Genomic DNA, 17,524 nt, shown 5'->3' with positions numbered 1-17,524 from the left:
TCAAACAGGACTGACGGTAACTTTTGCATTTCAGTTGCCAAAACTTGTTCATGTGCTTTATGTTCGAGCAGACGCTTTATTTCATAGATAAGACAAAGCAATAAACTTCGACACAAAAATATTCAAAAAACTCTAGATCAATAGTTTCTAGTTTTAAATCCATTTTCTCAAAATGGACATTTCTGTACCATCAAAAGAGTTCTATTCAATAAATAATTAATTACTTCAGATCTTGAGCTCTCTCAAAACGCGGAGAAATTGCAGGAATCTTTTAGATCGATGGATTTCAAATTTTACCGCTTCCGGAATTTGAACACCGGAATGTGGATCGCATCCCAGATCAATTATTAACCTAGCATTTTTGGCTTTTTCCATGTTTGGCTCGGGGGATTTTCTTATAAATATTTAAAAAGCCAGTAACTATCTGCGTAAATAAATAAAATATCAAATCAACCGAATTTTGGATGCAGCACTATTTTGGATTTAGCACGCGATACCTATCTCATAAACTACTTTAATTCTAATGGAATTGGTTTTGTAACTTTTGGCAATGATTTGTATTGGTTGAATTCGTTTTTCAATTGACTTAAAAGATCTTAATATGAACCCATTCCTCAAAAAAACGTGAGCTTAGTAGATATAAGGAATTCGGTTTTCAATTCTGAGTGTTTTAATATTTTTGATTATTCTGTATTATTTTTGATACTACTCGTGAGTACTTGCTCGTTTCTTAGTCATGGATCTATCTCAAATAGTCGATAAAACAGATGAAAAACGGTCGATCAAAACTCAACAACCAAAATCATCCAATCAACCTCCGACTTCATTCAAAATTGACGAGAAAGACGTCAATAAATGTCTTGAGAGTGTCGGTTTCAAACCTGTGACAACTGCGACCATGAATGGCGGAGGGGTATCTGGTCACAGGGCAGCTCTGATTGGCTCAAAATTTGCAAGTATGGTCTCGCGAGCACATCGAATGAACAAAATGGCTAAGCAGGAGGAAGAGTTGGATAGAAAGAAAGCTGCCCAGAACGCTGAAGCCGGAGAGAAACATGATAAAAACAGTCAAGCTGTAGTTTTACCCTCAAATACCCCTAAAACACCAGGTAAGCTGTTCATCCTTTTCACAATTCTACAGATGGGGAAAAATATAGGAAAGCATAGCATGAATAATTCATTTTGAGTTTGAACTCGTTGTCAAATATCACAATGTTTGCTTTAGGAGTCAGTGAAAAACGTACAGGCCAATCTGAGGCTCACCACATTGTCAGTCATAAAAAAAGTTATACGCCCACCCTAAGGGGCAGTTTAAATCTGGAAATCCTGAATTATTTTAAGTATTTGAATTCTCTTGCTGCATACAAAAAAAATGCATCCACAAAAAATATTTGAAAAATGCACAAATTGGATACATATTATCAATCCGATGAATTTATAGAAGAGCACGACTGTTATTTTTAATTGAATTTGAAAAAAGTTGTTTTGATCGTTTGCAACAATTAAAGAATTCAAACAAAATTTTTGTGAAATCACGCATTTGCGGTTTCTGCTTTTATTTGTGAATTGAACGCTTGTTCTAGTAACGCTTATTCTGTGGTGCAGTCGGAATGCTGATTTGAAAACGAAAAATTGTTGACACCTTTGATTATACAAACAGTCGGAATGGTCCACTTTAAACTTCTACAAGTATCGGTAACTGTCATTTTGACACAAAGCGTCAAATTGTAACTTTTTCAGGTTCTTAGAATCTTTTTCAGTTATGATACTTCAAGAACATAATGAGACTATTAATTTTTTTAAAATATCGCAGACGTGTCATCAACAAAATTTAATAACACAAAACTTTGGTTTTGGACTTACTTTGTAGCAATTTGTAGCAAATAATAACTAATTTTCTAAGGTAGTCATCAATTCTGACCATTCAGACTAACTCTCTCTCTCTCTCTCTCTCTCTCTCTCTCTCTCTCTCTCTCTCTCTCTCTCTCTCTCTCTCTCTCTCTCTCTCTCTCTCTCACTCTTTCTCTCTCTTTCTATCTCTCATTCTTTCTCTTTCTCTCTTTTTTTTCTCTTAAACGCACAACTAGCTCAGTATATAAACCATTATAGACATTCACAAAAGCGCGCACACAAACACACAAATACAAACCTCCGACACCGAAAAATATTTTTTATATTTTCTTTCTCAAAATTCGTCGGCGTTCATTTATGTTTTGCGAGTTTTTTCTGCAAGAGTAACGAAGGAGTGTTTAAGGCAGTTCAATCGGTAACTGTAAAAACGACTCCAAAATCTGTAACTAATTTTTTATTTTTTTTCGAATTTCTCTTTCAAGGTTGTTGTTTCATGAGCATAGTGGGGCAATTATTTTTTTTGAAAACTCACCGACGTGTTATCAGTTCGATCTGAAATTAGTAAGTTTCAATTGGACATATTTAAAGCAACAATTTGTAGCAAATGTCGAATAGCTTTTCTAACCTTTCTTGATTTCTGACAGTCTTTGCACTCAGCCTCTTTTTGTGTCTAAAAATTTGAAGGAACTCTTTCTCTGACACCAACTATCAATATTTTCTCCTACACACACTTACAACACACACACACACAACAAAAAATTGCACACCCAAACATATATCCACACAAGCACACACACAAACGCAAACATAAAAGCTGAAACAAACTTTTTGATGATTTTCGATTTTTTTTATTCATTTTGCTTGTTCCTTGAGCATATTGGGGCAATTATTTTTTCAAAACTCTCTAACGTGTTATCAGTTGAATCTGGAAACAGACAGTTTTGTTATTTGACTTATTTGAGCAGCAATTTGTAGCAAATGTTAAAACTTTTTTTAAAAATTTTCTTGACTTCTGACAGTTTTTGCACTCTGCATCTATTTGTGGCAAAAATTAACAGAAACTATTTCTCTGACTCCAACTCTCTCTCTCTCTCTCTCACATATAAAACACATAAATTAGAATATTACATCCGCAAACAACCACACAAACATACAAACACAAACACAAACACACACAAAAACAAACCTCGCCATCAAAAACGTTTTCATAATTTTCTTTCTCGTATCTGATCTCCACCCAAAACCCCTCACAGTTCATTCATGTTTTTTCAACTTTCTTTGGTATAACTAGGTGAAGAATGTTTGTGTCAATTGTATTAGTAATCGTAAAGCCGACTTTAAAATCTCAAACCAACTTTTTAAGTTTTTTCACTTTTTTATTTTGTGATGTTCCATGAGCATTGCGGGGAAATTTATGTTTTCAAAAACCCACAGACGTGTTAGCTGATACATGCAGTTTTGAAAGCAGGCAATTTTGATATTGGAGATTTTTAGAGCCGCGTTTTGTAGCAAAATTTTAGTATTTTTTCGAATTCTCCTTGATTTCTGACAGTTTTTGCGCTCTGGCACTTTTAGTTCAAATACTTAAACGTTTAAAAGAACTGTTTATTTGACACTTACTCTTTTCCGCCCCTCATTTTTCTTGTTCTCTTACACACTGATATTACACACATTTCATTTAAAGACATAAACACACAAACACAAAAACAAAAACAAAGCTCCCCTCAAAAACTTTTAAAAATTTTCTGTTCGTCACCGTTTTTTTATTAATTGCCTTTTTTCTAAAACTTGGAGAGGACTTCTTGATGCAATTGTATCGGTAATGTAAAAATAACACAAAAATTTCAACGAAATTTTTGAGTTATGTCGTTGTTTATTTTTCATGAGAATAATCGGCCAATTCTTTATTAAAGTTTGTTGTGTTAAATGCTAGATTTAATAAACACTATTGTGTTATTGAATAATTTAGTGGCTGCAGTTTTTGCACTTTATTTTTCACTTAATAAATTTGTTTAACTTAAAAATTTTGACAGTTATAAACTCCGATTGTAGCGGCCGCGTAGATACTGTTCCTAAAGGTTCTTAATTAGTAGCGTTGAAGAACATTGGTTATCAGTAAGTCTCATGTTTTATCCCTTTCACACTTTCAATGTTATTTTTTTAAAAAAAGTGGGAAAATTTAATAATTCTTATGTCAACTGAAAAAAAATTGTTCTTCTTTCAAAAGAATTTTTCGTTTTTCATATGAAGAGTGTCACATTCATAAATGACCTAGTTTTCAGCTTACACAAACTTTCAAAAGTTCTTTCTCTTAAAAGCACAACTAGCTCAGTATATAAACCATTATAGACATTCACAAAAGCGCGCACACAAACACACAAATACAAACCTCCGCCAACGAAAAACTTTTTTTTATATATTCTTTCTCAAAATTCGTCAACATTCATTTATGTTTTGCGTGTTTTTTCTGCAAGAGTAACGAAGGAGTGTTTAAGGCAGTTCAATCGGTAACTGTAAAAACGACTCCAAAATCTGTAACTAATTTTTTATTTTTTTTCGAATTTTTCTTTCAATGTTGTTGTTTCATGAGCATAGTGGGGCAATTATTTTTTTTGAAAACTCACAGACGTGTTATCAGTTCGATCTGAAATTAGTAAGTTTCAATTGGACATATTTAAAGCAACAATTTGTAGCAAATGTCGAATAGCTTTTCTAACCTTTCTTGATTTCTGACAGTCTTTGCACTCAGCCTCTTTTTGTGTCTAAAATATTGAAGGAACTGTTTCTCTGACACCAACTATCAATATTTTCTCCTACATACACACTTACAACACACACACACAATAAAAAATTGCACACCCAAACATATATCCACACAAGCACACACACAAACGCAAACATAAAAGCTGAAACAAACTTTTTGATGATTTTCGATTTTTTTTTATTCATTTTGCTTGTTCCTTGAGCATATTGGGGCAATTAATTTTTCAAAACTCTCTAACGTGTTATCAGTTGAATCTGGAAACAGACAGTCTTGTTATTTGACTTATTTGAGCAGCAATTTGTAGCAAATGTTAAAATTTGAAAAAAAAAATTTCTTGACTTCTGACAGCTTTTGCACTCTGCATCTATTTGTGGCAAAAATTAACAGAAACTATTTCTCTGACTCCAACTCTCTCTCACACACATAAAACACATAAATTGAAATATTGCATTCCCAAACAACCACACAAGCATACAAACACAAACACAAACACACACAAAAACAAACCTCGCCATCAAAAATATTTTCATAAATTTCTTTCTCGTATCTGATCTTCAACCAAAACCCCTCACAATTCATTCATGCTTTTTCAATTTTCTTTGGTATAACTAGGTGAAGAATGTTTGTGTCAATTGTATTAGTATTCGTAAAGCCGACTTTAAAATCTCAAACCAACTTTTTAAGTTTTTTCACTTTTTTATTTTGTGATGTTCCATGAGCATAGCGGAGAAATTTATGTTTTCAAAAGCCCACAGACGTGTTAGCTGATAAATGCAGTTTTGAAAGCAGGCGATTTTGATATTGGAGATTTCTAAAGCCGTGTTTTGTATCAAAATTTTAGTATTTTTTTCGAATTTTTCTTGATTTCTGACAGTTTTTGCGCTCTGTCTCTTTTAGTTCAAATACTTAAACGTTTAAAAGAACTGTTTATTTGACACTTACTCTTTTCCGCCTCCTCATTTTTCTTGTTCTCTTACACACTGATATTACAGACACATTTCATTTAAAGACATAAACACACAAACACAAAAACAAAAACAAAGCTCCCCTCAAAAACTTTTAAAAATTTTCTGTTCGTCACCGTTTATTTATTAATTGCTTTTTTTTCTATAACTTGGAGTGGACTTCTTGATGCAATTGTATCGGTAATATAAAAATAACACAAAAACTTCAACGAAATCTTTGAGTTATGTTGTTGTTTATTTTTCATGAGAATAATCGGCCAATTCTTTTTTAAAATTTGTTGTGTTAAATGCTAGATTTAATAAAGACTATTGTGTTATTGAATAATTTGGTGGCTGCAGTTTTTGCACTTTATTTTTCACTTAATAAATTTGTTTAACTTAATAATTCTGACAGTTATAAACTCCGATTGTAGTGGCCGCGTAGATACTGTTCCTAAAGGTTCTTAATTAGTAGCGTTGAAGAACATTGGTTATCAGTAAGTCTCATGTTTTATCCCTTTCACACTTTCAATGTTTTTTTTTCTTTAAAAAGTGGGAAAATTTAATAATTTTTATGTCAACTGAAAAAAAATTGTTCTTCTTTCAAAAGAAGTTTTCGTTTTTCATATGAAGAGTGTCACATTCATAAATGACCTAGTTTTCAGCTTACACAAACTTTCAAAAGTTCTTTTCTTATACGCACAACTAGCTCAGTATATAAACCATTATAGACATTCACAAAAGCGCGCACACAAACACATAAATACAAACCTCCGACACCGAAAAATTTTTTTATATTTTCTTTCTCAAAATTCGTCAGCGTTCATTTATGTTTTGCGAGTTTTTCTGCAAGAGTAACGAAGGAGTGTTTAAGGCAGTTCAATCGGTAACTGTAAAAACGACTCCAAAATCTGTAACTAATTTTTTATTTTTTTCGAATTTCTCTTTCAATGTTGTTGTTTCATGAGCATAGTGGGGCAATTTTTTTTTGAAAACTCACAGACGTGTTACCAGTTCGATCTGAAATTAGTAAGTTTCAATTGGAAATATTTAAAGCAACAATTTGTAGCAAATGTCGAATAGTTTTTCTAACCTTTCTTGATTTCTGACAGTCTTTGCACTCAGCCTCTTTTTGTGTCTAAAATTTTGAAGGAACTGTTTCTCTGACACCAACTATCAATAATTTCTCCTACACACACACTTACAACACACACACACACAACAAAAAATTGCACACCCAAACATTTATCCACCCAAGCATACACACAAACGCAAACATAAAAGCTGAAACAAACTTTTTGATGATTTTCGATTTTTTTATTCATTTTGCTTGTTCCTTGAGCATATTGGGGTAATTAATTTTTCAAAACTCTCTAACGTGTTATCAGTTGAATCTGGAAACAGACAGTCTTGTTATTTGACTTATTTGAGCAGCAATTTGTAGCAAATGTTAAAACTTTTTTTAAAAATTTTCTTGACTTCTGACAGTTTCTGCACTCTGCATCTATTTGTGGCAAAAATTAACAGAAACTATTTCTCTGACTCCAACTCTCTCTCACACACATAAAACACATAAATTGAAATATTGCATTCCCAAACAACCACACAAGCATACAAACACAAACACAAACACACACAAAAACAAACCTCGCCATCAAAAATATTTTCATAAATTTCTTTCTCGTATCTGATCTTCACCCAAAACCCCTCACAATTCATTCATGCTTTTTCAATTTTCTTTGGTATAACTAGGTGAAGAATGTTTGTGTCAATTGTATTAGTAATCGTAAAGCCGACTTTAAAATCTCAAACCAACTTTTTAAGTTTTTTCACTTTTTGATTTTGTGATGTTCCATGAGCATAGTGGGGAAATTTATGTTTTCAAAAGCCCACAGACGTGTTAGCTGATACATGCAGTTTTGAAAGCAGGCAATTTTGATATTGGAGATTTTTAAAGCCGCGTTTTGTAGCAAAATTTTAGTATTTTTTCGAATTTTTCTTGATTTCTGACAGTTTTTGCGCTCTGGCTCTTTTAGTTCAAATACTTAAACGTTTAAAAGAACTGTTTATTTGACACTTACTCTTTTCCGCCCCCTCATTTTTCTTGTTCTCTTACACACTGATTTTACAGACACATTTCATTTAAAGACATAAACACACAAACACAAAAACAAAAACAAAGCTCCCCTCAAAAACTTTTAAAAATTTTCTGTTCGTCACCGTTTATTTATTAATTGCTTTTTTTTTCTAAAACTTGGAGTGGACTTCTTGATGCAATTGTATCGGTAATGTAAAAATAACACAAAAACTTCAACGAAATTTTTGAGTTATGTCGTTGTTTATTTTTCATGAGAATAATCGGCCAATTCTTTTTTAAAGTTTGTTGTGTTAAATGCTAGATTTAATAAACACTATTGTGTTATTGAATAATTTAGTGGCTGCAGTTTTTGCACTTTATTTTTCACTTAATAAATTTGTTTAACTTAATAATTCTGACAGTTATAAACTCCGATTGTAGTGGCCGCGTAGATACTGTTCCTAAAGGTTCTTAATTAGTAGCGTTGAAGAACATTGGTTATCAGTAAGTCTCATGTTTTATCCCTTTCACACTTTCAATGTTTTTTTAAGAAGTGGGAAAATTTAATAATTTTTATGTCAACTGAAAAAAAATTGTTCTTCTTTCAAAAGAAGTTTTCGTTTTTCATATGAAGAGTTTCACATTCATAAACGATCTAGTTTTCAGCTTACACAAACTTTCAAAAATTGGAAGAAATTAGTTCGAAGAGCCATTCCAAATTACAGAGAAGTGAAAAGTTAGTAGTCGGAAAAAATGGACAATTACTAAAAATATTCAACTTGGCCTCGAATAAACTCTCTAGTTCTAAAAATCATCTGTTTTTTATTAGGAGATTAACTCGAACTATCTGCTCTGACAATATACGGAATACAAATAAAACTATAAGAAAAATCCTTCATTTTTTCAATAATGAATATGGTTGAATTTATGAAACCGGATTTGTTACCTCTCCAAAATTTTGACACACTCAAATTATTAGTTCTCATGAATTGAGAAGGATTTTTTCGCAAATATAACTCCAGATTTTTCTGTTTTTAAAACTGATTTTTTTTAATAGCTCTAAATTGCCTGAAGTCTTCAAATATCCAAAAAACTTTTTGCAACACAGAAAAGTGTTTTTAATCAGCAGAGACAGGCAGAATATTTTTAAGCCAAGTTTTGGAAAAAAAACAAAAAATATTCAATCACAAGTTTTCCTCATATAGTTTGTTTTTTATCTTTCTTAATTTTTCATTTTTTTAATTGAAATTTTAAAGAATTAGCCGTTTTTAAATTTCTGATAGTTTTTTATATTTATCAAAACTAGATCATCGGGGCTTCAAAATTGTGTTTTTTCGTTTTGCTGTACAATGCGTAAGCAAAATGTGAAATTTTGACCGAATTAAAAAGCCAGCCTCGCATATATATATATATATATATATATATATATATATATATATATATATATATATATATATATATATATATATATATATATTCCTCCATTTCGACAAAATGTTGGAAAAACAAGCAAAATCAAATCTGAAAATGTCACCCTGTGCTTGCTTGGTCCAGACTAGGGATACTAATTCTTTTTGCTTTGACCCACGGTAGTCAAAGTATGTGTGGCATAATTTGGTACTTTATTATCAGCCTGTCAATCTGTTCTGCACCTTGCGATTCATAACTGAAGCTCGACCGAAGTCAGTTTGGCATCCTCATTTTAGTTGTGCCTTTTTAGTTCGGCATCCTCATTTAGAAACTACTGGCAACTTCTTAAGTTTCAGAAACAAACACAAAGGATGTTTGTTACGCTTTAAAACCTTATATTCTAAATAATTTAAAACCAACCATGCTGAAGCTTTCTCTTGTTCAAAAGCGAACATACCGAACCTGATTCACGTTTCAAATTAACTCTACTGATCAAACCAGACATACTAACGTACTGAAGATTTACTATGCTGAAAACCAATTATACAAAACATTTCGTACATTTGTACATTTTTTAAGTTTTTGTTTTGTTCGGTCTTCTGGTTTAGAATTTGCAATTGAAACGGTCGGCATGGCCTCCAGTTTGAGGTACAACCTAATAAGTTTGTGATTAAATAACAACTAAATGAAGACTGTCTGGCTCAAACAAACTAAATTTCAATTTTGACAAATTCAGCATTCTCGAGTTCTCATACAAAAATACATATAATTCGTCTACAGAGTTATTTGCAAAAGGAATTGCCATCAAAAATGAAAAACAAATTAAAGATCTCGGATTAATTTTTACGGCCAGCATGACTTGGAATTGTCACCTCGAAATGGCGGTAAAGAAAGGTTTTCAAAAACTGAATCATTTAAGAAGAGTTATACCCCGCGCCACAAAAGAAACTGTCAAATGCACGTTGGTGAAAACATATATATTCTCTGCGGTCTTTTATGCGTCAAATGTCTGGAACCCAGGACCACAGTATCTTCAACGCTTGGAAAGACTGCAGAGATCATGTTTAAAATGGATAACTTGCCGTTCTGTTCTGGGTGACAAAGAATACGTTGAGAGCCTAATTCGAAATCGCCTATTGCCAGTCAGTTATTTTCTAGTTCTTAACGACCTAATTCTGCTTAACAAGATTTTATTGGGCTTAACTTCGATGAATGCGTCAGAACACTGGTCAATAACTTTCGGTTGTCCAAAGACCAGATCAAGCGAAAAGATTTTTATTGAAGCGAGAAAAACATTTCGGAAACGTTCTGAAAATAATTACTTTAATAGAGTAGCCCGATTCAATAATTCTTTGTCTCAACTTAACAGTTTCGCTAACTATTCACCACACAAAAATCCATGTCAGTTTCGAAGAGAAGTGAAGAACTTTTTGGAAGGGGAGGCATTGAAAAGATTCAAATATAAAAGTTACCCTTCAGGATGGAAAGTTTTCGAGAAAATTTAATTATTGAAACTTGATTTCTCCCCTAATCTGGGGACTACCAAGCTGGTTGTAACCATGTTTGGTTGAATTCAATATTATTATTATTATTATTATTATTATTATTATTATTATTATTATTATTATTATTATTATTATATACTACCATTTTCAACAACTCGGCCAGATGATATTCATATTTTACCTCATACTTATCAACTATTGACCCAGAGCTAATAACAAACGTACATCATATCAGCACTTATCAGTTCTGACTTACAGTAATTCAAAAGGGTTCCCGGGTTGACATCGAGTTTTAATCATAAAACTTTCATTTTATGGAGCATCGACTTCACACATTCAAAAATTCGTAAGAAATTGGTATGACTACGACTTTGTCATAAATGAAAGTTTTGTGACTATAACTTGTCTAAATCCAATTTGTGCATTTTGAAGTCTAAAAGCACTGAGAAATCAGCTGTTTCAGTTTCAGAACCCTCATCTTCATCTCTGGACAGTGCAGTTGACAAAGACTCCCAAGAGATGCTCTCTTTTCTCTGGATTCTTAGATCGTGGCTTTTGGAATGCAGTGCTCACGGTGTTCCAAAGGTCATTTCATCCAGCAATTTCCACAGGAAAATATTCTGGCTCATTTCAGTTATAATTTGCGCTCTCTGCTTCATTTACCAGATTACAGACATGTTTATCGATGTTTACTCCTACCCTATAACAGTTAATTTGCAGATTAAACATCAAAATGAGCTGCAATTTCCTACTATTACGCTTTGCAATTCAAACAAACTTAAAGAATCTTTGATTCGTGACCACGATAAGACTTCCGATATCTACAAGGTTATAATATTTGAGGACCTCAATGCGATTGGGTTGAAGGACATTTATGAGTCACTGCAATATCGAGTTGGAATTCTGACCAATGAGAGCGGAGGAAACGAGTCTTCAACCACGCCAGTTCCTAGAGTGAATCAGACGGAGCCCAAAGTATGCTCTGTCGATCGAGACTACTTGGGTATGTAATTTTTGATAATGACTCATCATCACACAGGGTTTAACTTCCAGGCGAGATACATTGCCCTGCTAGCAGGGTTTTGCCAAGTAGTCAGATAGAAAATTTGACCATGAAGAGTGGAATTTAAGCTGAAGAGAGACCGGATGCACCAGATGTGTGAAAAAATAACGCAGCTTAATACTGGTGTTTTTTTATAATTTGGCAATGATTCTTTAGCTATCACTCGTTGCTCAAAACAGGATTATCTTTTTTAAATTCATCAAAAAAAGAAAATCAATTGACAATTAACTTGGTTAACATGATATTGTCATCAACACAACAGATTACCAGTTTATTTAATCTAATATCAGCAGTCAGTTTCTTTTCTTCACAAGAAATAGGCCTCTAACGATATGCTTTTGTTCTCCCCACTTAGATCAGGTAAGAACGAAAACGTGTGCATCAACTTAGCTAGAGGGCTTTCTTCTGGATACATAATGTAGTTTTATATATCGTTAACATTTCTTATGCGTGTTGCCTGTAACGCAAATATTGTGCATGAATATGAGTGAATTTTTTGATAATTTCAAGGTCGAAGGGACTACACAGTTGAGTGGGACTATTACTGGTCATGGGCTGATTACAGATACGTGTGGGATTATGACATCATAATGGACTACTCCGGACAGATATCACCTCTCAACGAGTTCCAGGTCTCACCACCTGTCTGTTTTATAAGACCAACCTGAAACATTGTTTAACTTGAATCAGAAATCAATAGAATCTTTAATAAGAGATCTGATAAGCGTTAATTTATATGATTTTTCTTAAAGAACAGAGGCTGACGGACCTGTACAACGATTTACGTTAGATATGCTGTTTTCTGGGTATTCCTTTTTGTTAAGTTTTCTTGAATTCTCAACAGGAAAGTTAACAGGATTCCCGATGGGATTTAACCTATTTGGTATCTAATTGTAACTTTCAGACACAGTTACTGTTATTTTCATGATTGTTTTTTAATCTTTAAAAATGTAAATTTAAAGTTATAACCACAACAAAAATGTTTGGTTAAATATTTACATTTTCAAAATCGCCTCGTAAATATATGAATATCTTGGTCTTTATACTTCAGTTGAACAAATTTCTAAAGCCTCTTACTTGTCTATTTATTGGAACACGTTCATGCAGTTTGACCATTTCGCTGCTTAGTTTTTCCTTAAATTTATTTTTAATTTTCTCTTTTCGGATTTCAATTGGCAAATTATACCACTTCCTAGAAAAATTTCTAATCAGTGATCTGTCACTCCATTTGGAGTGGCACTTATTCTTTGGAAAGTACTGGAGAGTTCTGGAGTTATTGGTCAGTTCGTACTTTTCAAAAATTTTGAATGAGGAGTTTTTGGTTTCTCGACTACTCTCTTTATATTGTGAGAGGAGGTCAAAAAATTTAAGAAGACAAACGGTAATGAAAAGCTCTGCTGGTAAAATTTTGTCTTTCAATAATAGATCTCTTGCGCTGTCAAACTTTTTGCGCAGGTGGCAAACCTTTATTCCCCAATTTATTTGTCTATTAACTCTCTGAAGTGACTTAACCGACAACGATTGAAAAAAATGGCACTGAAATTGAGATGGGACAAAACAAGTGATTTAAACAGCCCGTTTCTTGCTTTTAATGGTAGAAAATGTCTTACTAAGTAAATTGACCTAATAGCATTTGCCATTTTTGTTAACGTTTTGTTTAGCTGAATATCAAAATTTAGATTGTTATCAGTCATTATACCTGAACAACGACAACTTGTTTTTGGCTCTATGAAAAGTATAATGAAATTGTTCAATTTTTGATTCACCATTTTTTGAAAAAATCACAATTTCTGTTTTATCTCTGTTTAAGGTTAGCATATTTTGCCTCATATAACTGCCAGTATTTTCAAATACACTGTTAATTTCGCATAAAACATTTTCTTCAGATTTGGGATGACAAATAATGCATGTGTCATCTGCAAACTGTAAAACGTCCTCTCTTTTTTTCATTTTTTCTGGGAAATCGTTGATATAAAGTATAAAAATTAAAGGTCCGAGAACTGTTCCTTGAGGTACTCCGTGACTGATTGTCACCCAGTTGGAATATTCAATGCCGTTCTTTACGCATTGTTTTCTGTTAGATAAAAACGATTCTAGCATTGCAATTGATTCCGTACTAAATCCATATTTTGCAATTTTTTCGAGACAAGTTTTTATGAGATGTTGAGTTAAAAGCTTTGGTCAAATCCAAGAAAATACTAACAACGGTTTCGTTTTCTTCTAACAAACTGTTCACTGATTCTGTCAAGGATATTACTGTATCATTCGAAGATTTTCTTTTCAGAAACCCAAACTGTTTTTTATTGATTATTTCATACTTTTCAACATGTTCTAGCATTTGTTGGAGCAAAACTCTTTCAAAAATTTTTGCAAGAGTCGGTGTAACTGAAATTGGTCGGTAGTTTTCTGCTTCCAGTGGATCACCTTTTTTGTAAATTGGAGTTACATATGCTTTTTTAAGTACATCGGGAAAAAAAACATTTTTTGATATGCATTCGTTTATTGCAAACTGTAGATGTGTTCCAATAGACATTTTCCTACACTTGAAGGACCATGTAGTGAGTAATCCAGGACCCGCTGCTTTGTTTTGTGGTAATTGATCAATTACAGTAAACAGTTCTTTTCTCGTTATATGTCTGAAGGAAAATTCAGTTTTGTCAAAATCATAGTCCGGTAGCTCAACTTTTACTGTCTTGCCTTCGTATAAACCTAATTTAGAAAAACAAATATTAATTGTGTTAGCGATTTCTTTTTTTGTCTTTTAAAATATCTTGTTTGAACCGAATTCTTGAAATTTCGCTATTTTTATCCTTGTGTTTAATCTTTGTTTTAATGAATTTCCACTGTTGTTTTAAATCGGGAAGACTTTCGAACAATTTGTGTGAATAATTGTGATTCGCTCTTCTAAGTAGTCTGTTTGTATGGTTTCTTATTCTTTTGTATGAGCTATATGTGTCAACGTCTCTTTTTTTCCTTCCAAATATTGAAAAGCCTGTGCTTTTCGTTGATAAGATTCAATATTTCTCTGGATAACCATTTTTTTTCTGTTGACTTTGACGATGGCTCTCCTATTTTATTGGAGCTACATTATTCAGAATATTTTCAAACATACTTGAAAATTTTTCAAAAGTTGAGTTTTCGTTGTTTTGTTGATACATGGGACTCCAATCCGCGAATGCAATTGTTTTGTTAAGATTAGCTCTACTAAATTGGCTAGTATCCCTGTAAAAAAACTGCGTTTCGTTTTCATAATCGATATCCAGTGACGAAAGGAAAATTTGTGTAAAATGATCACTTCCAAATAACTGCTCGATAACATTTGTATCAAGAATTTGGTGTTTTGTTGTTAAACAGTGATCAATCAGTGTTTCCTGATTTCCATTTGTCCAGTTTGGAGTATTTTTGTTTACTATATCAAGCCCATTGTTGGAAGCAAATTCTGTCAATAACTCTCTTTCTCTTTGATTGAAAAAATTGATGTTATAGTCTCCAAATAGTATTACATTATCTGTTATTGAATATGCGCCTGAAATTTCTGATATCAACTCTTCTAGAAAAAGTTTGCCCAAGTTTTCGTTGGAACAATAAGAAACGTTTACTGGAAGTTTTTCCTTAAACGGTGCTTGTATTTCAAGCCATAGTGATTCAAAAAAACTTCTGTTAATAGAGTTGAGATCATTCCGTATTTTATGTTTGAATGTATTTGTTACCCATATTCCTACTCCACCACCTCTCGTTAACTGCGTCATTTTTGATCTGCTTTGATGAACAAAGTGGTGATTGTTGCTTAAAAAATTCATGGGTATCTTCTGATTATCGTTTATCTATGTTTCAGCAACAATAAAGCATGTTTGTCTGTTCTGCTGCTGCAAAAAAATCCGAAAGTTCTTCGTGTTTGTTGTTAACGCTTCTAATATTTGTGTATACAAAACATGGATGCAAGTTTGCGTTTGCCTTATGTTTTTCGTAGCCTTCGAATGTTTGTAAATTAAGTAAATTGGGCCCTGGATTAGATTCGACATCACCGCAAATTAAAATTAACGTATTAAGTAATGAGATAATACGTTGACTGGGAAAGCTACGGGCACCAGCAAGATCTTTGGGGCGCTGGAACCGGGTTTTCCGGAAACCATCTAGGCGGCTTATCGGGTTTTTAAACAGGTAGTTAATTGAATTTTCGCTATTTCTGGCTTCAAAACTGTGGGGTTAACGAGGGTTTTTCAGAGTTTCTGGTAGGGAAAAATCCGCGTTAAAGCGAATTTCCATGAATTTCTGTCCAGTGCATTGAAGCGTTAACCCCAGAAATGTCGCAATTTAAAATCGGGGTTCCGAGACAATTACTTAGACATCATGCTTGCCACCTCATCGGTAAAAATTTGAATTTTGCAAAATAACGCTCACCTACAATTTCTATGTAGCGGTAACGAAAAGCGGCAGGTCATATGACTCGCCATAGCTGTTTCCGTTTTCAATGTGTTCTCATTTAAAGCATGGCATTCAATAAGTTAGTCCCATAAAGTTGCAACGCTATCGAACATTTCAAACTTCAAAGTTTAAATTTAAAACTTTCAGACATCACTATTTCAATGTTTATTTGTATGCCAGAAGTTTTTTGAACGCTCGCTTGCGTTGTAACTTTATGGGAGTAACAATAAATCATAACTGATTTCCTGAATATAAAGCGCAGACCGGTGTGATGAGGAAACTGGCGTAATCAAGAAATGGAAGTTAACATGAATTGACACATGAAAATACTGGATAAGTTTAAAAAAATACAGTGGTTAGACACTTTTGATGTTTTCACTTTTTGAAAAAAAATTAAATGGTTTTGAATTTCAATATGGGAACTTGAAGTGTGTGCTTTCACAAAACTTTTTTATTAATATTCCTAAAATGATTTTTTTTGCAGTCAATGTTTTACAAAAAGTAAGTTTGGTTGCATTTTCCGTCTCTGTAAGTTTGGGCCGGAAATATGAAGTTTTCTTTTAAAAATGTTTTGAAAATTTGGCCACAATTAAGTCCAACTTTCCACCTGGACTTTGAGAAAGATAACAGGAAGAAACAATTTTTAATTCGGAATTTGGATATCAGGAGTGCATCGGAACTAATTTTACTAAAGTTAGTCCACAATTTTTTGTAATGAGTATTTTTGCAATTTGTCACTATTACTTGAATATAGGACTTACAGATTTGTAGTGTTTCAATCAATTAGATGTTTCGCTTTAGGTAAAAATTTGACACAGACTTTATGTGGCACCAATTCAATAGACTTTTTTCTGCATGGGAACCAAAAGTTGGCGCCAATCAGTTTTTTAGCGTCGGTACCATTGTAGTGAAAAACCAAAAAAATGTCGACAATTTTTTTCGAACATTCAAAGTAAAGCAATTTTGACCAAATGACTATAGATGTACTTATTTGAAGCTAAGGACATTTTGCAACGCTATTTTGGATAACAGGGGTTTAAGAATAAAATCTAACTAAAAATAAAATGATTCTGAAATGTCACAGACAAAAAACCTCATTACGTGGCCAATGTTTGAAAATACAAATTTCAATAAATTTTCTGTTTTGTGGAATTGCGTGACCAAAACATGTCCACACTTGTAACGATCATTAAACGTCTTTGGACGATGGAATTTAGTTGCGCAAAACTTGGAAATAAAATACCTATATCGTGGAAAGGGCTTAAATTTTGAAACGAATGATCATGGATGAGTAACCCGTTTCCCCAACTTTGAACGTGTAATTAGCCTAAAACTTCATGGCACAAAGTTTTTTGCAATAAACGGAGAACCAAATCGAAAACGTAATTGTTCTAGTGAACCACGATATGTGTAATCGCAAAACTGCTACTTCCCTTAATCCGCAATAAGTAGCGAGGGGGAAATTTCTGAAATTAATCACCAATT

The 17,524-nt window shown here is 32.9% G+C and overlaps 1 protein-coding gene across 2 annotated transcripts in view; it reads left to right on the top strand.

The window, feature by feature from the left end:
• The first annotated feature begins 507 nt into the window (after nt 1–507).
• LOC142340987 (degenerin mec-10-like) overlaps nt 508–17,524 on the top strand; it is a 40,960-nt gene continuing 23,943 nt past the window's right edge. The window contains exons 1-3 of one of the 2 annotated variants that reach the window (XM_075391792.1): nt 508–1,109; nt 11,021–11,554; nt 12,125–12,246. In XM_075391792.1, the coding sequence (XP_075247907.1) occupies nt 737–1,109; nt 11,021–11,554; nt 12,125–12,246 (1,029 nt within the window). In that variant the 5' untranslated portion in view covers nt 508–736. Of the gene's footprint in view, nt 1,110–11,014; nt 11,555–12,124; nt 12,247–17,524 lie in introns of both variants that reach the window. The other variant, XM_075391791.1, reaches the window with a different exon arrangement.

Source organism: Convolutriloba macropyga, chromosome 6, assembly GCF_964194025.1.
Source record: "Convolutriloba macropyga chromosome 6, txConMacr16.3, whole genome shotgun sequence".
NCBI lineage: Eukaryota > Metazoa > Xenacoelomorpha > Acoela > Convolutidae > Convolutriloba > Convolutriloba macropyga.
This window is presented reverse-complemented; position numbering and strand designations above follow the sequence as displayed.